Source organism: Pagrus major, chromosome 20 (assembly GCF_040436345.1).
Source record: "Pagrus major chromosome 20, Pma_NU_1.0".
NCBI lineage: Eukaryota > Metazoa > Chordata > Actinopteri > Spariformes > Sparidae > Pagrus > Pagrus major.
Window position 1 is genome coordinate 26,923,807 of NC_133234.1, and position 17,181 is coordinate 26,940,987.

General features: G+C 44.9%; 2 protein-coding genes and 1 pseudogene across 2 annotated transcripts; 2 read left to right on the forward strand and 1 right to left on the reverse strand.

Moving 5' to 3' along the window:
* The first annotated feature begins 308 nt into the window (after positions 1-308).
* LOC141015241 (collagen alpha-1(XII) chain-like) lies at positions 309-4,598 on the forward strand. Its single transcript, XM_073489195.1, has 5 exons — positions 309-357; positions 951-965; positions 2,256-2,405; positions 4,013-4,132; positions 4,426-4,598. Exons 1-5 carry the CDS (start codon positions 315-317, stop codon positions 4,596-4,598), a joined length of 501 nt encoding a protein of 166 aa, XP_073345296.1. The 5' UTR covers positions 309-314.
* A 27-nt stretch (positions 4,599-4,625) lies between these two features.
* On the reverse strand, positions 4,626-7,416 carry LOC141015242 (uncharacterized; annotated as a pseudogene).
* A 4,520-nt stretch (positions 7,417-11,936) lies between these two features.
* LOC141015777 (CD5 antigen-like) lies at positions 11,937-16,891 on the forward strand. The gene is made up of 7 exons (XM_073489960.1): positions 11,937-12,099; positions 12,584-12,730; positions 13,190-13,471; positions 14,434-14,748; positions 14,842-15,123; positions 15,397-15,488; positions 15,582-16,891. The coding sequence occupies exons 1-7, from the start codon at positions 11,985-11,987 to the stop codon at positions 15,684-15,686; spliced, it is 1,338 nt and encodes a 445-aa protein (XP_073346061.1). The 5' UTR covers positions 11,937-11,984; the 3' UTR covers positions 15,687-16,891.
* Positions 16,892-17,181: the final 290 nt, after the last annotated feature.

A 17,181-nucleotide genomic window follows, 5' to 3' on the forward strand; every position in this document is an offset into this window, starting at 1 on the left:
GTGGATTAAATGTGGCGTCTTTTAATGATAATGCAGGAGAACATGTGGACTGTGAGGTGGAAGAAAAATGAAGACGATCATGAAGAAAACTGAGTCTGCAAGAACGATATCTCAAAATCTGGTCAAATAATTTCCACGAACTGGCTTTTTTTTTTTTTTACATCTGCAGCAGCATCAGCACTGTATCTCAGCTCTTCTATGTCATCATCAGTTGGCTGATGAGAAGATAAGGAAGAAGAAAAAACAACATTTTATCACGAGAAGCACAGACGACAAGTCAGACGGACGAGAAGAGGCTGACGGTCGACCTGGATATGGATCATCTGCTGACGGTGCTGCTGTTGCTGTGGAGCTCAGGTAGGATTCTGCTTTAATGATGCATGTGTGAAAGGTGCAAAACTGTAAAATACTGAATTATAGTCACAGTGCTGCATTCAGAACCTCACTGTAAAAATACTGAATTATAGTCACAGTGCTGCATTCAGAACCTCACTGTAAAAATACTGGATTATAGTCACAGTCCTGCATTCAGAACCTCACTGTAAAAATACTGAATCATAGTCACAGTGCTGGATTCAGAACCTCACTGTAAAAATAGAACGTTTCATGTCATGATAATTCTGTCCAACATAATCTAACCATTTACTGATCATCATCAACATATTTTTAAAACTCTTTGCTAAAATGTCACTAAAACTTACTGGAATCACTGTAACCTGACATCTTAACAGGAAACAAATATTGTTCTTGCATCACAGAGAGGACACATCTTTTTCAAATGAAAAACACTCAATCTCAAATAAGTAATCATAAATCATGAGGTCATAAAGGATGAATACTTGGTGTTGCCTCAGGATGACTGGCTGTGTTTTCACTGACTGTTTGTTCAGCTCACAGCTCAGCTCCATCAAAATTCAGTTTAATATTTTTTTGTGTGATTTCCTCCTCAGGACTCCGGGCTGAAGGTAAAAACAACTCGACAGAGAACATGAAGATAAATGCAGAGGATGGATCAACAGCGTGTCTGACTTTGACCCCAGAGATACTGATCACATCCTGTTTCCTAAAGCCGCTAAAAGTCGATGTTGGTTTATCTTTGCTGAAGCTGAGCAGTTATTTTAACACAAACCACAAACCACAGCCTGCCTCTCGACACAACCAAACCTTAAACACCACAGAGAAAACGACGGATCATTAAGTAGCAACATCGACAAGAGATATTAAAAAATGAAAACATAATATTATGATATCTCCTACAGTTATGTATCACAGTAATGACTGCAGGTGAGGCAGAATAAATGAAAGGACAGAGTTCAGTTATCAGCTTCCTCTTATCGGACACATACAGCCGGACTGTGTGTGACTTCCTGTTTCGTAACGCTCCTCCAACACCACCTTGTCAGTCAGCTCTCAAACCTGTCCACTCTGAAAGTGAAATGTGACTCTGCTGCTGGCCCGCCGCTGCACCGAGGAGACGCCCCGGCAGTTTGTAACAGTAACGTCCAGCGTCGACAAAACGACGGTGAGCGAGTAATGTAATCGTGTCAGCCCGACTACCGTGTAACACCGGGAACACGACTACTACGGCGAGCCTGGTGCAACGTTTAAATAAGTTATCTTTAGAGTTGCACTGTTACAATCTCATGTGTGCACATATTTCTTGTTTATATGAAGAAGGTACGAGAAATAAAGTAATAATATATTGACATTTAGCAGAAGCTTCTGTCCAAAGCGACTTACAGTAATTCATTCATACACTGATGGTGGTGGCTGCCATGCAAGGTGCCGACCAGCACATCAGGAGTAGTTTGGGGTTCAGTATCTTGCCCAAGGACACTTTGACATGAAGACCAGGGGAATCAAACCAGCAACCATCCAATAACAAGACACTGGCTCTGCCCCTGAGCCACAGCCGCCTCATATTTCATGTGTTGGTTCACTGCAAGGTTTCAATCAGTTACTTAAGAGTAGTGAAAAAGATCTGCACTGATGTTAAAAACTAAACATATGAAAATGTATCATTATCTTAATAATGGAAATAAAAACTACATTTTGAGAAATATTCACCTTCTTGTAACACTTGAACACTGAAGCTGCCTCCTACGAGATGACAGTACCAGCAGTGGCCCCAGATCATCTGAGTTTGAGACCTCTGAGTTACACATTTATTCCACCACATGTGATGAAACAACAGGCAGGTCCACTCTGACCCAATGATCCTCACACGTATCCCACAATCCTCTGTTTTCCTGCAGGTGCTCAGTGTGAAACCTCAACCAAGGCTGACATTGTGCTGGTGGTGGACGGCTCCGGGAGCATCTACCCTGAGTCCTTTCAACACGTCCTGTCCTTCATCACTAACATGGTCAGCGCCTTTGACATCGGCCCAGACAGAGTCCAGATTGGTAACGTTCGTTCTTACACTAGTACTCATGTGGGGTTTATAGTTGTTACTGTAAAATGTGCTGATATGAGTTCATCAGGGGCCATTTTCACAAAACTCTTTGGGTGGCCCCAAACATTTGCCTGGTTTGCCTCTCCAACTCGAGAACCAAATTGCTTTTGCTGACTTAACAAGTGCAGCGTCTTTAACAGCAGGTGGCGGTATGCACCTTTACAGTTGTTTTGTGAGCGGCCAATAAACACAGAGAAGAAGAACAACAAACACACTGATGTCACGCTCATAACGTCAAACTGCTGCAGCTGTGTAGAGCCACGCAATGTAGACAAGAGCCACACATGTCGTCACTGGAGGGTTTTACAGGAAAAAGTCTGATCACAGCTGGAATATCAAGTCAACCATCTTTGCTCACTTCATCTGAGCCTTCCTCACACTCAGGTGCATAAACTACAGGTTAGCAATTTGTTCTTAGAACATAAAAATGTTGGTTTCTATTATCGGTTATATGAGTCAGGTAATTATCTGTTATCGTATCGGCTGAAAAACATCCACATCGTGCATCCCTGGTACTGTAATTAAAACAATATTATATTATTGTTAGAGAGACTCGAACAAATCTTTAATTAATTACTGTGTTCACTGACTCTAAATTGGTTTAATTAACATGACTTTGTCTTCTTGTAAAGAATATAGGAACGGACTGAGAGACATGCTGTTGTTAATGGTTATGCCATAGGTTACTGTGCTGAAACTGTTATGTTCAGTTAAAGGACTCTTTAATGCAGTTCTGAGTTTCCTCAGTTCAGCAGCCATGTTTCCATCAAATGTCAAGCGAATTGCAAAAAATAAATACAAATACAAAATGTGAATCTGTTGCGTTTCCATGAACTGTTTTGAGTGAATGAACTCGGCTACATGAAGCGTAATTTCATCAGAGGATGACACGGTGTAGGTTACGTCACGTGTGGATGTGAAACATGGAACAGCTGATCATCATGTGAGTTGAATGTTCGCTACGTCGTACGAGTTCATTCTGCAAATCTGCTTCCATCAAACATTTTGTGCATCAACTCTGATTTGCAAAAGACAAAAACCACCTCAAGCGAGCGTTCAAACATTTTGCGAATTGGTGGAAGTTTTTTCTAATTTTATCATTTCCATTAAATTTCTAATGCGATGTTCTTCAAAATGCTTCATGGAGTCACGGCTATTTGAAGGTGTCAGAGAAAAGCCAGGGTGTAATGTGAGATTCCTGGAGGCCTGAAGCCCGTCAGTCACATCGTTACCTAAGAGACAGGATGTAGGAAAGATACCGTGCCAGTGACTGACCAAGAGTCAGAGAGTTTGGTCGTTATCTCATCCGGCTTGATGATGAACATGTGTCAGTCTACGTGCGAGGGAATCGAGGCTAACTGTTAATGTGTGTCGTTACAGCAACCAAAGAGGTTTAGTTGTGTGCTGTTGTCTACAGCTGACAGTAGCCTGTGTGTACGGCAGTGAACCTGGAAAACCTGTAGTAGCTTCATTATTGTGAGATGCTACAACATCATCACTGTCATTTTGGGTCAGTGTGTCCTTGATGTTTCACACTTTGCTCTGTGTTTTCTGCAGCTCTGGTTCAGTACAGTGAAGATCCAATGACACACTGGTACCTGAACACCCACCAGAACAAACAAGCCCTGCTGGAAGACGTATCCAGGATACGACAGCTAGGAGGAAATACCAATACAGGTGATTTATATTGATGTGGTCACACCCTGAGGGACTTTGTGAACAGAGGCTCTGGTTGCATCGAGGCCATCATTGGAAGAAACTATTAGAAAGTTATTATTCAGTGATTTGTACAAAAAGAATTCACCTCAAGGATTCAGTGTTTATAATCCTGTTCATGGTATATATTGTATATATTGTACAGTATATAGAGAGCAGGTATGAATAGATTCCCCTTCCTCGACAGAGTACTAGAAATAATTACCCCAACGTTTCAACTCTTCTTTTCAGCCGTCTTTTTTCCTGTCACACAGGACGTGCTCTGAAATACATCCTCCAAAACATCTTTCAACCAAATGTGGGAATGCGAGCAGACTCTGAAAAAATTGCTGTCTTAATCACTGATGGAGAATCCAGTGACCTGGTGGATTCTCCATCACAAGAGCTGAAGATCGCTGGCATCAAAGTCTACACTGTTGGTGAGTGACTTTCAGTTTGAACAGTGTGAGTCATGCTATGCGGGGTCGAGGTGTAGTCTTAACAAGTGAGTCTTGAGTCTTCTGCGGAAGATGGTGAGTGACTCTGCTGTCCTGACGTTGGTCGGGAGTTTGTTCAACCACTGAGACACCAGAACAGAGAAGAGTCGCGACTTCGCTGAACAACCTTTGTTTGCTCTCAGCGATGGCGGTACCAGCCGGCCGCCTGATGTAGTAGAGCGAAGTGCTCGCGCTGGGCCGTGTGGTCTGACCAGTATTTGGAGGTAGACGGGTGCAGTTCGGTTGACGGCCTTGAAGGCCAGCACCATGGTCTTGAATCTGATGCAGGTCGCAACAGGAAGCCAGTGGAGGTCATGGAGGAGGGGGGGTCACATGGGAGAATTTGGGTAGATTGAAAACGAGGCGTGCTGCAGCGTTCTGGATACGTTGCAAGGGTTTAGTCGCAGAGGCTGGGAGTCCAGCCAAGAGCGAGTTGCAGTAGTCGAGGCGGGAGATGACCAGCGATTGGACCAGGAGTTGCGTTGCTTCCTTTGTGAGGAAAGACCGGATCCTGCAGATGTTGTAGTGGGCAAATCTGCAGGATCGGGCCACCGCAGTGATGTTGGGTGTGCAGGATAGTCCGTCATCGAGGATCACGCCCAGGATCCTAGCAGTCGATGAAGGCGATACCGTGACATCCTCAACAGTGACTGACAGGTCCATGTGAGGGCAGTCTTTCCCCGGGATGAAGAGGAGTTCAGTTTTACTAAGGTTGAGTTTGAGATGATGCGCAGTTGTCCAAGCAGAGATGTCGGCCAGACATTCCGAGATACGCGTGGCAACGTGGGTGTTGGAGGAGGGTGGAGGGAAAGGAGAGGAACAGCTGGGTGTCATCAGCATAACAGTGGTAAGAGAATCCATGTGATGTGATTGCAGAGCCTAGTGATCTAGTGTATAGTGAAAATAGAAGCGGTCCGAGTACTGAGCCTTGAGGGACACCAGTGTCCAGGGAGCAGGGTTTGGACAAAGAGCCATTTCATATGACCTGAAAGGTGCGATTTGTCAGGTATGATGTGAACCAGGTTAGAGTAGAGTCAGCAATGCCAAGTTCAGCCAGAGTGGAGAAGAAGATTTGGTGGTTGACTGTGTCAAATGCAGAGGATAAGTCGAGGAGGATGAGGACTGAAGAGTGGGACGAGGCTCTGGCGGCCCAGAGCGACTCAGTTACTGTGAGGAGGACTGTCTCAGTGGAGTGAGCAGTCCTGAAGCCTGACTGATTAGGGTCAAGGAGGTCGTTTTGCAAAAGGTAGGAGGACAGTTGGTTGTAGACAGCACGTTCCAGGGTTTTAGAGAGGAACAAGAGAAGAGATTCAGGTCTGTAGTTTCAGATGTCAGCCGAGTCAAGAGTGGGTTTCTTTAGGAGTGGCTTTACTGTAGCTGTCTTGAAAGGAGCTGGAATATGGCCAGAAGTGAGGGAGGAGTTGATCAGGGTGGTGAGGTAAGGAAAGATGTCATGTGGGATGTTTTGGAGAAGAGAGGAGGGAATCAGGTCGAGGGAACAGGTGGTGGCATGGTTAGACGTCACTAGCGTGTGAACATCTTCGGAGGAGAGAGGGCTGAAGCAGGTAAGGCTGTCATCGGTGAGGGTTGGGGGAGGTGCTTTCTGGGAGGGCATAGGAGTAAATGAGGAGCTGATGTCTTTTACTTTCTTGGTAAAGTAAGGGGAAGGGGGAGATGATCGTGCTGGTCGGGAGGTGAGGGGACAGAGAGAGTTTAAAGAGTAGGAGAGGGAGGACAACAGAGCGAAGGAGTCTTCCTCGGTGGACAGCAGAGAGAACTGTTCTGAGGATGGTAGCGAGGAGAGAACAGTTGAGGAGGGAGTGGAGGGAGAGAGGGATTTCAGGTTGCGGTGGGTGGTGACACTGCGAGGTGCAGGGGCGAGGGAGGTGGTGGACTTCAAGGGTTGAGAAAAACCGACAAAGTGGTGGTTGGACACAGTGAGCGGGGTAACAGAGAGTGCCGAGGTACTACAGGACCTCGTGAAGACAAAGTCAAGTTGGTTTCCGGCCTGTTGGTTGGGTGGACAGGGGGAGAGTGTGAGGTCAAAAGAGGAGAAGAAGCTGATGAATTCAGATGAGCACAGCTTCTCTGGGGGGGATGTTGAAGTCACCCAAGATGACGAGTGGTGTGCCATCGTCAAGGGAGCAGCTTAGGAGGGCGTCCATCTCATCATAGAAGATAGATCACAATGTTGAGCTTGAAAGGAAGTGTGACAGAGACAGCGTGGAATTCAAATGCAGATCTGTGTAGGTGGTCGAGGGTAAGGACCTGGTAGGACCACGTGGGTGTGATGAGTCCAGTTCCTCCTCCTCAACCTGTTTGTGTCGGGGAGTGTGAGAATGAGTAGGCAGTTGAGAGGGCAGCTGGAGTGGCAGTGTTTTCTGGAGTGATCCAGGTCTCCGTAAGGGCCAGGAAGTGGAGAGTTTGCAGGGAGGCGTAGGCTGAGATGGTGTCTGCCATCTTGACTGCAGACTGGCAGTTCCATAGCCCTCCTAGTACTTCAAGTCCAGTATCGGTGGAGAATGTTGGGTAACAGAGATTGGCTGGGTTACGGCCTCGAGCAAAGGGTCTCCGGTGAAATCTATTCCAGTTAGATGTCCTGACTGGGATTGGCAGGGACCCATGGCTGCGACCTGTAGTGGACAGTGAGTTACTTGTACTTCCTGGACAGACACCCGCAGAGAGACTCCCTAAGTCTTTGTTCAACAGTCTTCATTCGACTGTCCTGACTCTGTAGTGACTAGCCTATATGTGCTAGATTTACCTCATGCGGACTTAGCTCTGCCCTGCAATCAAGCCTATTCAACACACCTGGCTTGGCAGAAACTCACAGCTACTTAGCTTCAATGGTTTCACAACATTGACACAAAAATATCTAGACAAGATGAAATAGTTCCACTAACTTTCCTCACAGAATGCCTAAACACTGAATCTACAATTCTCCTGACTCACTAGCAGCAGTTCACGGCTTCCTTCGCCTGGACAAAATGTATCAGCTTTTGTCCAGGTGATTGAAATTATTGGTTGGCTTAAGCAGATAGTCGACAGTAATGTAAAGTAGATATGATTTCTAAAAAATGACATTAAAAATGAACAACCATTAGTCAAAGGTTGAGGTTTGACATCAGGAAACCATCATTTGGATGGGAGCGTACCTATGTTCCCCGGCTCCTATGTTCCCCGTTTTTCCCAAAAAAGGTCCTAACCCCCTAACCCTAACCCTAACCCTCTAAAAAAGGGTCTTATGTTCCCCGGTCACATACACAGCGGGGAACATAGGACCCTTTTTTTAGAAAAAGGGTCCCATGTTCCCCAGTCACATACAAAGCGGGGAACATAGGACCCGGGGAACATAGGGATGATCCCATTTGGGATAGTTTGCCACCCAAAAGGTTTCTTTGTTTTGGGTCCTTTTAAACTCTACATTTTTCTTTCAGGTTTTAACGATGCCAGCGTGAGTGAGCTGAGGTCCATTGCCTCTGATCCTAAAGAAATGTACATTGTCAAGCACTCTGAGTTGCTCCGACACATCGTCAACAACCTCATCATCAACCTCTGTGACAGCACTAAGAGCTCAGGTAGACAGAGTCCATCATCATGACACCACATGTCAGCACCTCGCTGGTCCACTGGTGTTAGGATCAATCTCTACATATCAGTTTCATCAGCTGTTAGATCAACAACCATGTTTCAGACTCTAACAGTGAGATATTCTTGTGAGTCTTCTGATTGGCTGCGGGGTGACAACAGTACACATGGACCATTATTTGCATATTGATTTGTGGACTATGACATGGCTGTTAGCTAGCTAATCCTAACGCTACACATGCTGTCAGATTATATTGAGTGAAAACTTTGCCAAGATGGGTTCAAGATACCTGCGAGGTAGAAGCAACACTTTTCAGCTATGTAGTGAATCATTAAAAAGCTGCTCACCTGGTAAAGCTGCTGGACTCACCTGCTCAGGTAGAAGAGGAGCTGCAGCTTTGATTTGGTTCATTTATCCTTTTACTGATGACTCTGTTGTTTCTGTTCAGAGCGTGTCAGGTTGGTGGGAGGATCCGGTCGCTGTGCAGGAGCTCTGGAGGTGAAACGAGGAGAATGGAGACCAGTATTTGGCTCTAACTGGACTCTGACGTCAGCACATGTCATGTGTACAGAGCTGGACTGTGGATCTGCTGCTTCAACAGGACTGAGAAATGAGTCCTCCAACAGAGCTGCATGGGAGATCAGTCCTGACTGTGTGGAGTCTGGATCTGCTCTGAGGGAGTGTTTGTCATCAGGCTCCTCTTCTTCCATCATAAAGATCACCTGCTCAGGTAAGCCTACCAGGAACATAATCTATGGCAATGACCTTCCAGTTTCTTAGTGTAAATTTACTGTGACATGTTCTGAGTTAAAATGTTCTCATTCGGTCGAGTGTTGAGACTCAGAGGTCTACTACGGCAAGCCTAGTGCAACGTTTAAATAAGTTATCTTCAGAGTTGCACTGTTACAATCTATCAATTTCTTGTTAATATGAAGAAGGTATGAGCAGAAGTGCTGCCAGGCAAGAAATAAGTACTAATGTATTTACATTTAGCAGATGCTTCTGTCCAAAGCGACTTACAGTAATTCATTCACATGCACTGATGGTGGTGGCTGCCATGCAAGGTGCCGACCAGCACATCAGGAGTAGTTTGGGGTTCAGTATCTTGCCCAAGGACACTTTGACATGAAGACCAGGGGAATCGAACCAGCAACAATCCAATAACAAGACACTGGCTCTACCCCTGAACCACAGCCGCCTCATATTTCATGTGTTAGTTCACTGCAAGGTTTCAATAAGTTACTTAAGAGTAGTGAAAAAGATCTGCACTGATGTTAAAAACTAATCATATAAAAATGTATCATTATCTTAATAATGGAAATAAAAACTACATTTTGAGAAATATTCACCTTCTTGTAGCACTTGAACACTGAAGCTGCCTCCTACGAGATGACAGTACCAGCAGTGGCCCGGGATCATCTGAGTTTGAGACCTCTGAGTTACACATTTATTCCACCACATGTGATGAAACAACAGGCAGGTCCACTCTGACCCACTGATCCTCACACGTATCCCACAATCCTCTGTTTTCCTGCAGGTGCTCAGTGTGAAACCTCAGCCAAGGCTGACATTGTGCTGGTGGTGGACGGCTCCACGAGTGTCAGCAGGTTGGACTTTCAACAGGTCCTGTCCTTCATCACTAACATGGTCAGCGCCTTTGACATCGGCCCAGACAGAGTCCAGATTGGTAACGTTCGTTCTAACACTAGTGCTCATGTGGGGTTTATAGTTGTTACTGTAAAATGTGCTGATATGAGTTCATCAGGGGCCATTTTCACAAAACTCTTTGGGCGGCCCCAAACATTTGCCTGGTTTGCCTCTCCAACTCGAGAACCAAATTGCTTTTGCTGACTTAACAAGTGCAGCGTCTTTAACAGCAGGTGGCGGTACGCACCTTTACAGTTGTTTTGCGAGCGGCCAATAAACACAGAGAAGAAGAACAACAAACACGCTGATGTCACGCTCATAACGTCAAACTGCTGCAGCTGTGTAGAGCCACGCAATGTAGACAAGAGCCACACATGTCGTCACTGGAGGGTTTTACAGGAAAAAGTCTGATCACAGCTGGAATATCAAGTCAACCATCTTTGCTCACTTCATCTGAGCCTTCCTCACACTCAGGTGCATAAACTACAGGTTAGCAATTTACTCTTAGAACATAAAAATGTTGGTTTCTATTATCGGTTATATGAGTCAGGTAATTATCTGTTATCGTATCGGCTGAAAAACATCCACATCGTGCATCCCTGGTACTGTAATTAAAACAATATTATATTATTGTTAGAGAGATTCAAACACATCTTTAATTAATTACTGTGTTCACTGACTCTAAATTGGTTTAATTAACATGACTTTGTCTTCTTGTAAAGAATATAGGAACGGACTGAGAGACATGCTGTTGTTAATGGTTATGCCATAGGTTACTGTGCTGAGACTGTTATGTTCAGTTAAAGGACTCTTTAATGCAGTTCTGAGTTTCCTCAGTTCAGCAGCCATGTTTCCATCAAATGTCAAGTGAATTGCAAAAAATAAATACAAATACAAAATGTGAATCTGTTGCGTTTCCATGAACTGTTTTGAGTGAATGAACTCGGCTACATGAAGCGTAATTTCATCAGAGGATGACATGGTGTAGGTTACGTCACGTGTGGATGTGAAACATGGAACAGCTGATCATCATGTGAGTTGAATGTTCGCTACGTCGTACGAGTTCATTCTGCAAATCTGCTTCCATCAAACATTTTGTGCATTAACTCTGATTTGCAAAAGACAAAAACCACCTCAAGCGAGCGTTCAAACATTTTTGCGAATTGGTGGAAGTTTTTTCTAATTTTACCATTTCCATTAAATTTCTAATGCGATGTTCTTCAAAATGCTTCATGGAGTCACGGCTATTGAAGGTGTCAGAGAAAAGCCAGGGTGTAATGTGAGATTCCTGGAGGCCTGAAGCCCGTCAGTCACATCGTTACCTAAGAGACAGGATGTAGGAAAGATACCGTGCCAGTGACTGACCAAGAGTTAGAGAGTTTGGTCATTATCTCATCCGGCTTGATGATGAACATGTGTCAGTCTACGTGCGAGGGAATCGAGGCTAACTGTTAATGTGTGTTGTTACAGCAACCAAAGAGGTTTAGTTGTGTGCTGTTGTCTACAGCTGACAGTAGCCTGTGTGTACGGCAGCGAACCTGGAAAACCTGTAGTAGCTTCATTATTGTGAAACGCTACAACATCATCACTGTCATTTTGGGTCAGTGTGTCCTTGTTGTGTCACACTTTGCTGTGTGTTTTCTGCAGCTCTGGTTCAGTACAGTTCCCAACCAAAGACACATTGGTACCTGAACACCCACCAGAACAAACAAGCCCTGCTGGAAGACGTATCCAGGATACGACAGACATATGGAGATACCTTTACAGGTGATTTATATTGATGTGGTCACACCCTGAGGGACTTTGGGAACAGAGGCTCTTTTTGCATTGAGGCCATCATTGGAAGAAACTATTAGAAAGTTATTCAGTGATTTGTACAAAACAAATTCACCTCAAGGATTCAGTGTTTATAATCCTGTTCATGGTATATATTGTATATATTGTACAGTATATAGAGAGCAGGTATGAATAGATTCCCTCCCTCGACAGAGTACTAGAAATAATTACCCCAACGTTTCAACTTTTCAGTCGTCTTTTTTCCTGTTACACAGGACTTGCTCTGGACTACATCCTCCAAAACATCTTTCAACCAAATGTGGGAATGCGAGCAGACTCTGAAAAAATTGCTGTCTTATTCACTGATGGAGAATCCACTGACCTGGTGGATTCTCCATCACAAGAGCTGAAGGACGCCGGCATCGAAGTCTACACTGTTGGTGAGTGACTTTCAGTTTGAACAGTGAGAAAGCAGCTGAGCCTCAGAACAGTTTGGAAAGTGAAGATAAGATCTAAAAGTTTTTAACACAAAAGGGAAAAGTGACATTAATATAAAAATAAACAATATTTCAAGTTTGCCCCTCCTGATGCACAAATCACTGCATTTGTCTTTTATATCAGTTAATGTTTAATGAAAATGAAGTCACGCATGTTTCAAGTCTTTTCAAGTCTCTGAAAATGACTTGAATAGTCGACCAACAGCTGCCCGGGAGGAGGAAAGTGAAGCTGAAACTATTGGTTGGCTTCAGCAGATAGTGAACAGTAATGGAAAGTAGATATGATTTCTAATAAATGAGATTAAAAATGAACAACCATCAGTCAAAGGTTGAGGTTTGACACCAGGAAACCATCATTTGGACAGTTTGCCACCCAAAAAGCTTTCTTTGTTTTGGGTCTCATTTAAACTCTACATTTTTCTTTCAGGTTTTAACGATGCCAACGTGAGTGAGCTTAGGTCCATCGCCTCTGATCCTAAAGAAACTCATGTGCACATTGTCGAGCGCTCTGAGTTGCTCCGAGACATCGTCAACAACCTCATCATCAACCTCTGCTACAGCACTAAGAGCTCAGGTAGACAGAGTCCATCATCATGACACCACATGTCAGCACCTCGCTGGTCCACTGGTGTTAGGATCAATCTCTACATATCAGTTTCATCAGCTGTTAGATCAACAACCATGTTTCAGACTCTAACAGTGAGATATTCTTGTGAGTCTTCTGATTGGCTGCGGGGTGACAACAGTACACATGGACCATTATTTGCATATTGATTTGTGGACTGTGACATGGCTGTTAGCTAGCTAATCCTAACGCTACACATGCTGTCAGATTATATTGAGTGAAAACTTTGCCAGGATGGGTTCAAGATACCTGCGAGGCAGAAGCAACACTTTTCAGCTAAGTGGTGAATCATTAAAAAGCTGCTCACCTGGTAAAGCTGCTGGACTCACCTGCTCAGGTAGAAGAGGAGCTGCAGCTTTGATTTGGTTCATTTATCCTTTTACTGATGACTCTGTTGTTTCTGTTCAGAGCGTGTCAGGTTGGTTGGAAGATCCAGTCGCTGTGCAGGAGCTCTGGAGGTGAAACGAGGAGGATGGAGACCAGTATTTGGCTCTAACTGGACTCTGACGTCAGCAGATGTCATGTGTACAGAGCTGGACTGTGGATCTGCTGCTTCAACAGGACTGAGAAATGAGTCCTCCAACAGAGCTGCATGGGAGATCAGTCCTGACTGTGTGGAGTCTGGATCTGCTCTGAGGGAGTGTTTGTCATCAGGTTCCTCTTCTTCCATCATAAAGATCACCTGCTCAGGTAAGCCTACCAGGAACATGATCTATGGCAATGACCTTCCAGTTTCTTAGTATAATTTACTGTGACATGTTCTGAGTTAACACGTTCTCATGCGGTCGAGTGTTGAGACTCAGAAGTCGGCTCAGCAACGTGACAAATTGGATCTGAATCAATGTTCCCATGTTGTCAGAGTGGGACTTGTTGATCCTGGTGCTCTGACAGCCCAACTCCTGATACTTTGACACCTGGCTCAGCTTTGAATGGGTTACTGGGGTTCCCAAAATGTCAGAACGGGACTTTCCACTAGCACTTTTGGCCGCATCAAGTCAAATCGAGCTGCGCTGATTTGCTTTTCCATCAGCAGTTTTACTGCGCCAAGCCACGCTGGTGATGGACCTGCTCTGGAGTAAGGCCAAGCCGGGTCCGCCCCGCCTCCAAGAGGGCCGCGATGGCGTCTCGCGACTGCAGCCAACCCGTAACAAACACCCGCCCCCCCTCAAATCGATACTCGACTCACATCTGTGTAGGAAACCTGAGAGAAAGAGGTTTTTAAAAGTCCGTGTGTTCAGCTCTCAGGACGAGAGATTCAGTTGGAAGCTGCAAAAGTACCGTTTGTTCTTTCAAACATCTGCTGTTTTACTGTTTCATCGTGTTCACTGTCAGCTGTTTCAGGAGTCGTGTTTAGTTACTGCTGCTGAAAACACAACGTTTCCTGTGATGCTGCTTCACAATAAAAGCTTTAACTGACTAAATAACTGCTTCAGCTGAAAATAGACTCGGTGTGTATCCTCCACAGAGCTGAGCAGAGAGTGATGAAACTCACCGTGGTGCAGCCGCTGGAAACACGAGTGTTGTCTAGAGCGTTCCTGAGGGAATCTGGGGGTTACAACAACACGTTTATTTTCGCTGACAAACAGGAATACTCCCCCGGTTCTTATAAAGTCACAAATAAAGATCAGTTGTGTAATTCTCTCTCTCTGCAGACTCTGTCAGGCTGGTGAATGGGACTAGTCTGTGTTCAGGCAGACTGGAGGTGAAGTCCAACCAGTCTAACCAGTGGTGGTCCTCAGTGTGTGAAGCCGACTTTGACCAGCAGGATGCAGCGGTGGTCTGTAGGGAGCTCGGCTGTGGGGCTCCTTCGGTCCTCCGGGGGGCGCTCTATGGAGAGGTGGAGGCTCCGATATTGACCAAAGAGTTCCAGTGTGAAGGCAATGAGTCTGCTCTCCTGGACTGTAGGAGCTCAGACTCAGCTGGAAACACCTGCTCACCTGGAAAAGCTGTTGGACTCAGCTGCTCAGGTAGAAGAGGAGCTGCAGCTTTGATTTGGTTCATTTCTGTTCGTCTCAAACTCACTTTATTCTTTTCCTGATGACTCTCTTGTCTCTGTCCAGAACCTCTCAGGTTGGTGGGAGGATCCAGTCGCTGTGCAGGAGCTCTGGAGGTGAAACAGGGAGACTGGAGGCCAGTTTATGACTCTAACTGGACTCTGACGTCAGCAGCTGTAGTCTGCAGAGAGCTGCACTGTGGATCTGTTGTTTCAACAGGACTGAGAAATGAATCCACACTCACATCTGCCTGGGAGATACGTCCTGACTGTGTTCAGTCTGGATCTGCTCTGAGGGAGTGCGTATCACCCATGTGGTCTTCCTTCTTCCTGGAGGTTACCTGCTCAGGTGAGCCTCAGTCACATAACACTCTGTTTATCATCCAAAACAGAATGATGTTTGGTAACTGTCAGAGACCAGCAGGAATAGAAAACAGGACAAAAACAAGAGGAACTGACATGAAAACACACAGAGGATCAGAGGAACTTATTCTCTAAGAACTGAATCAAACAGCGACGAGTTAAAGTGACTTCAGTGATTTAAGAGGATCTGAAGTTAATGAGAGCTGTTGTACTCATGATGTCATGTGATCTGACGTGATGACTGAACGTGTTTCATCAGGTCCAGCAGTTTCTTACATCAGCCTCGTCAGACTGGTCCTCCTGTCGCTGGCTCTGCTGCTGTTCATCACTGTCCTCTGTGTCACCCATCAGGTAACGTTCACAGCTCTGTTGATGAGAGGTCCGGCTCAAATGAAGCTCTTGGCTTGTGTATACTGAACTGTGTGTGCTGTCATGTCTCTCCAGGCCACCAGGGGGCAGAAGCCGGGCCCACAGGAGCACATGGAGCTGGATTATTATAACCTCGGGGTCCACAGAGCTAAAGAGGAAGCAAGCGAGGCAGCAGAGTAGGTCCTCCAAAGAGCTCATCAACCATCCATCAGCTCAGTGAAGGATGTTACATTTTTACACAGATGTTCCCTTTAAACTACAGCTGACACAAAATAGAGATTACTGCTCTCCTCTCATTTGTGACTCAGTATTTGGAGGAGCTTGTCTTCTGTACGCCTGCCTCATGTCCAGTGCCAGTACAGGAAGTCAGGCCGGGCCAATGTAAATATGTCCACGTTTTGATATTAAAAGAAAAGATCATTCAAGTAAAGTCAGTCATTACCTGTCTAGACCCTATACACGCTAGCTAGCATCACATACAGCGACAGAAGGCCATATTTTACTTTTTACTCTGTTACATTTATCTGACAGCTTTAGTTACTTTACAATTTAAAGCAGCAAGGAACTTTAATTTGTGTTGATTCTGGCGCCCCCTGAATAAATCAGAAATCAAAGCCCTTCACTTTCATCATATTTGTGCTTTTATCATTTCTATGTAAGTGCTCATAGTTTCCGGGTTCATAGGATCCATTTTTAAACACCATGTACTCGGCTGTAAGAGCCCGTGTTGTATTGTTGCAGCAGTCCCACTGATTAAGACTTGCTATCTTTATTTGTTTGGGGCTGAATTTCAAAATCCCTCTGGACTGACTGCAGTGGATTCAGATCACCTGTGTGCAGGTGTGGAGACCGACTGACTCCTGATTAATGAGTGGAAGCAGCTTGGGACATTTCCCTCCCAGCCAATCAGGGAGTGACGACGCCCCTTTGTGAAGGCTTAAGAAGGTGGGGGATGGCACCGGGTTGGACTCGCTCTCATTCTGACTCCGTTCCTGACAGATCATCAGCCAGAAACTCTGGTCTGTTCAGGCCCCGTTGAGATTTCTTTGCTGCCTCATTTCATTGTAGTTAAGTTGTGTTTATTCTTCAGCTCAGTTGAGTGACCACAAAGGTCACCAATCAACTAGGCTGCAGGTTTTCTTTGCTTTCTTTATCTTTGGTTTGTCTTAACTGAATCACTTGATTGTAAAAGCACATTTTCAGTTTGATTCCCTGTAGATGTACATATCTTCTGTTTATATTTTTATGTATGTTGGGGCTGGTTTGTCAGCATTTTACTGCCAGTATCACCACATTGTTTTCAGTGTAACAGCTGTGCCTAATACTGTCTGCCTCTGCCCAGTTAGCCGTCAGATTTTTAGCTAAATAAAGAGCTGTAACTGTTATATTGTGTCTGTCATTCTTATTATCAGGCTGAAGAGTTACTGATTGTGGGCCGTAAAGAAGCTACTAAATGACGGCAGAGTCAATACATTCAAAGATACATGTACAGATGGCTACACACTGTCTGGACAATATAACTATCAACGAGTCGTAAAGAGGTTTTACCGTCAGTTTTGGTAACTCTAAAGTACTCGAACATGTTCAATTCTCAATAGATAACGCAGTAATGTAACAAGTAACTTTTTAATGGCAGGAATCTTGTAATGTAATGATGAGAACGCTTCTTCTTCTG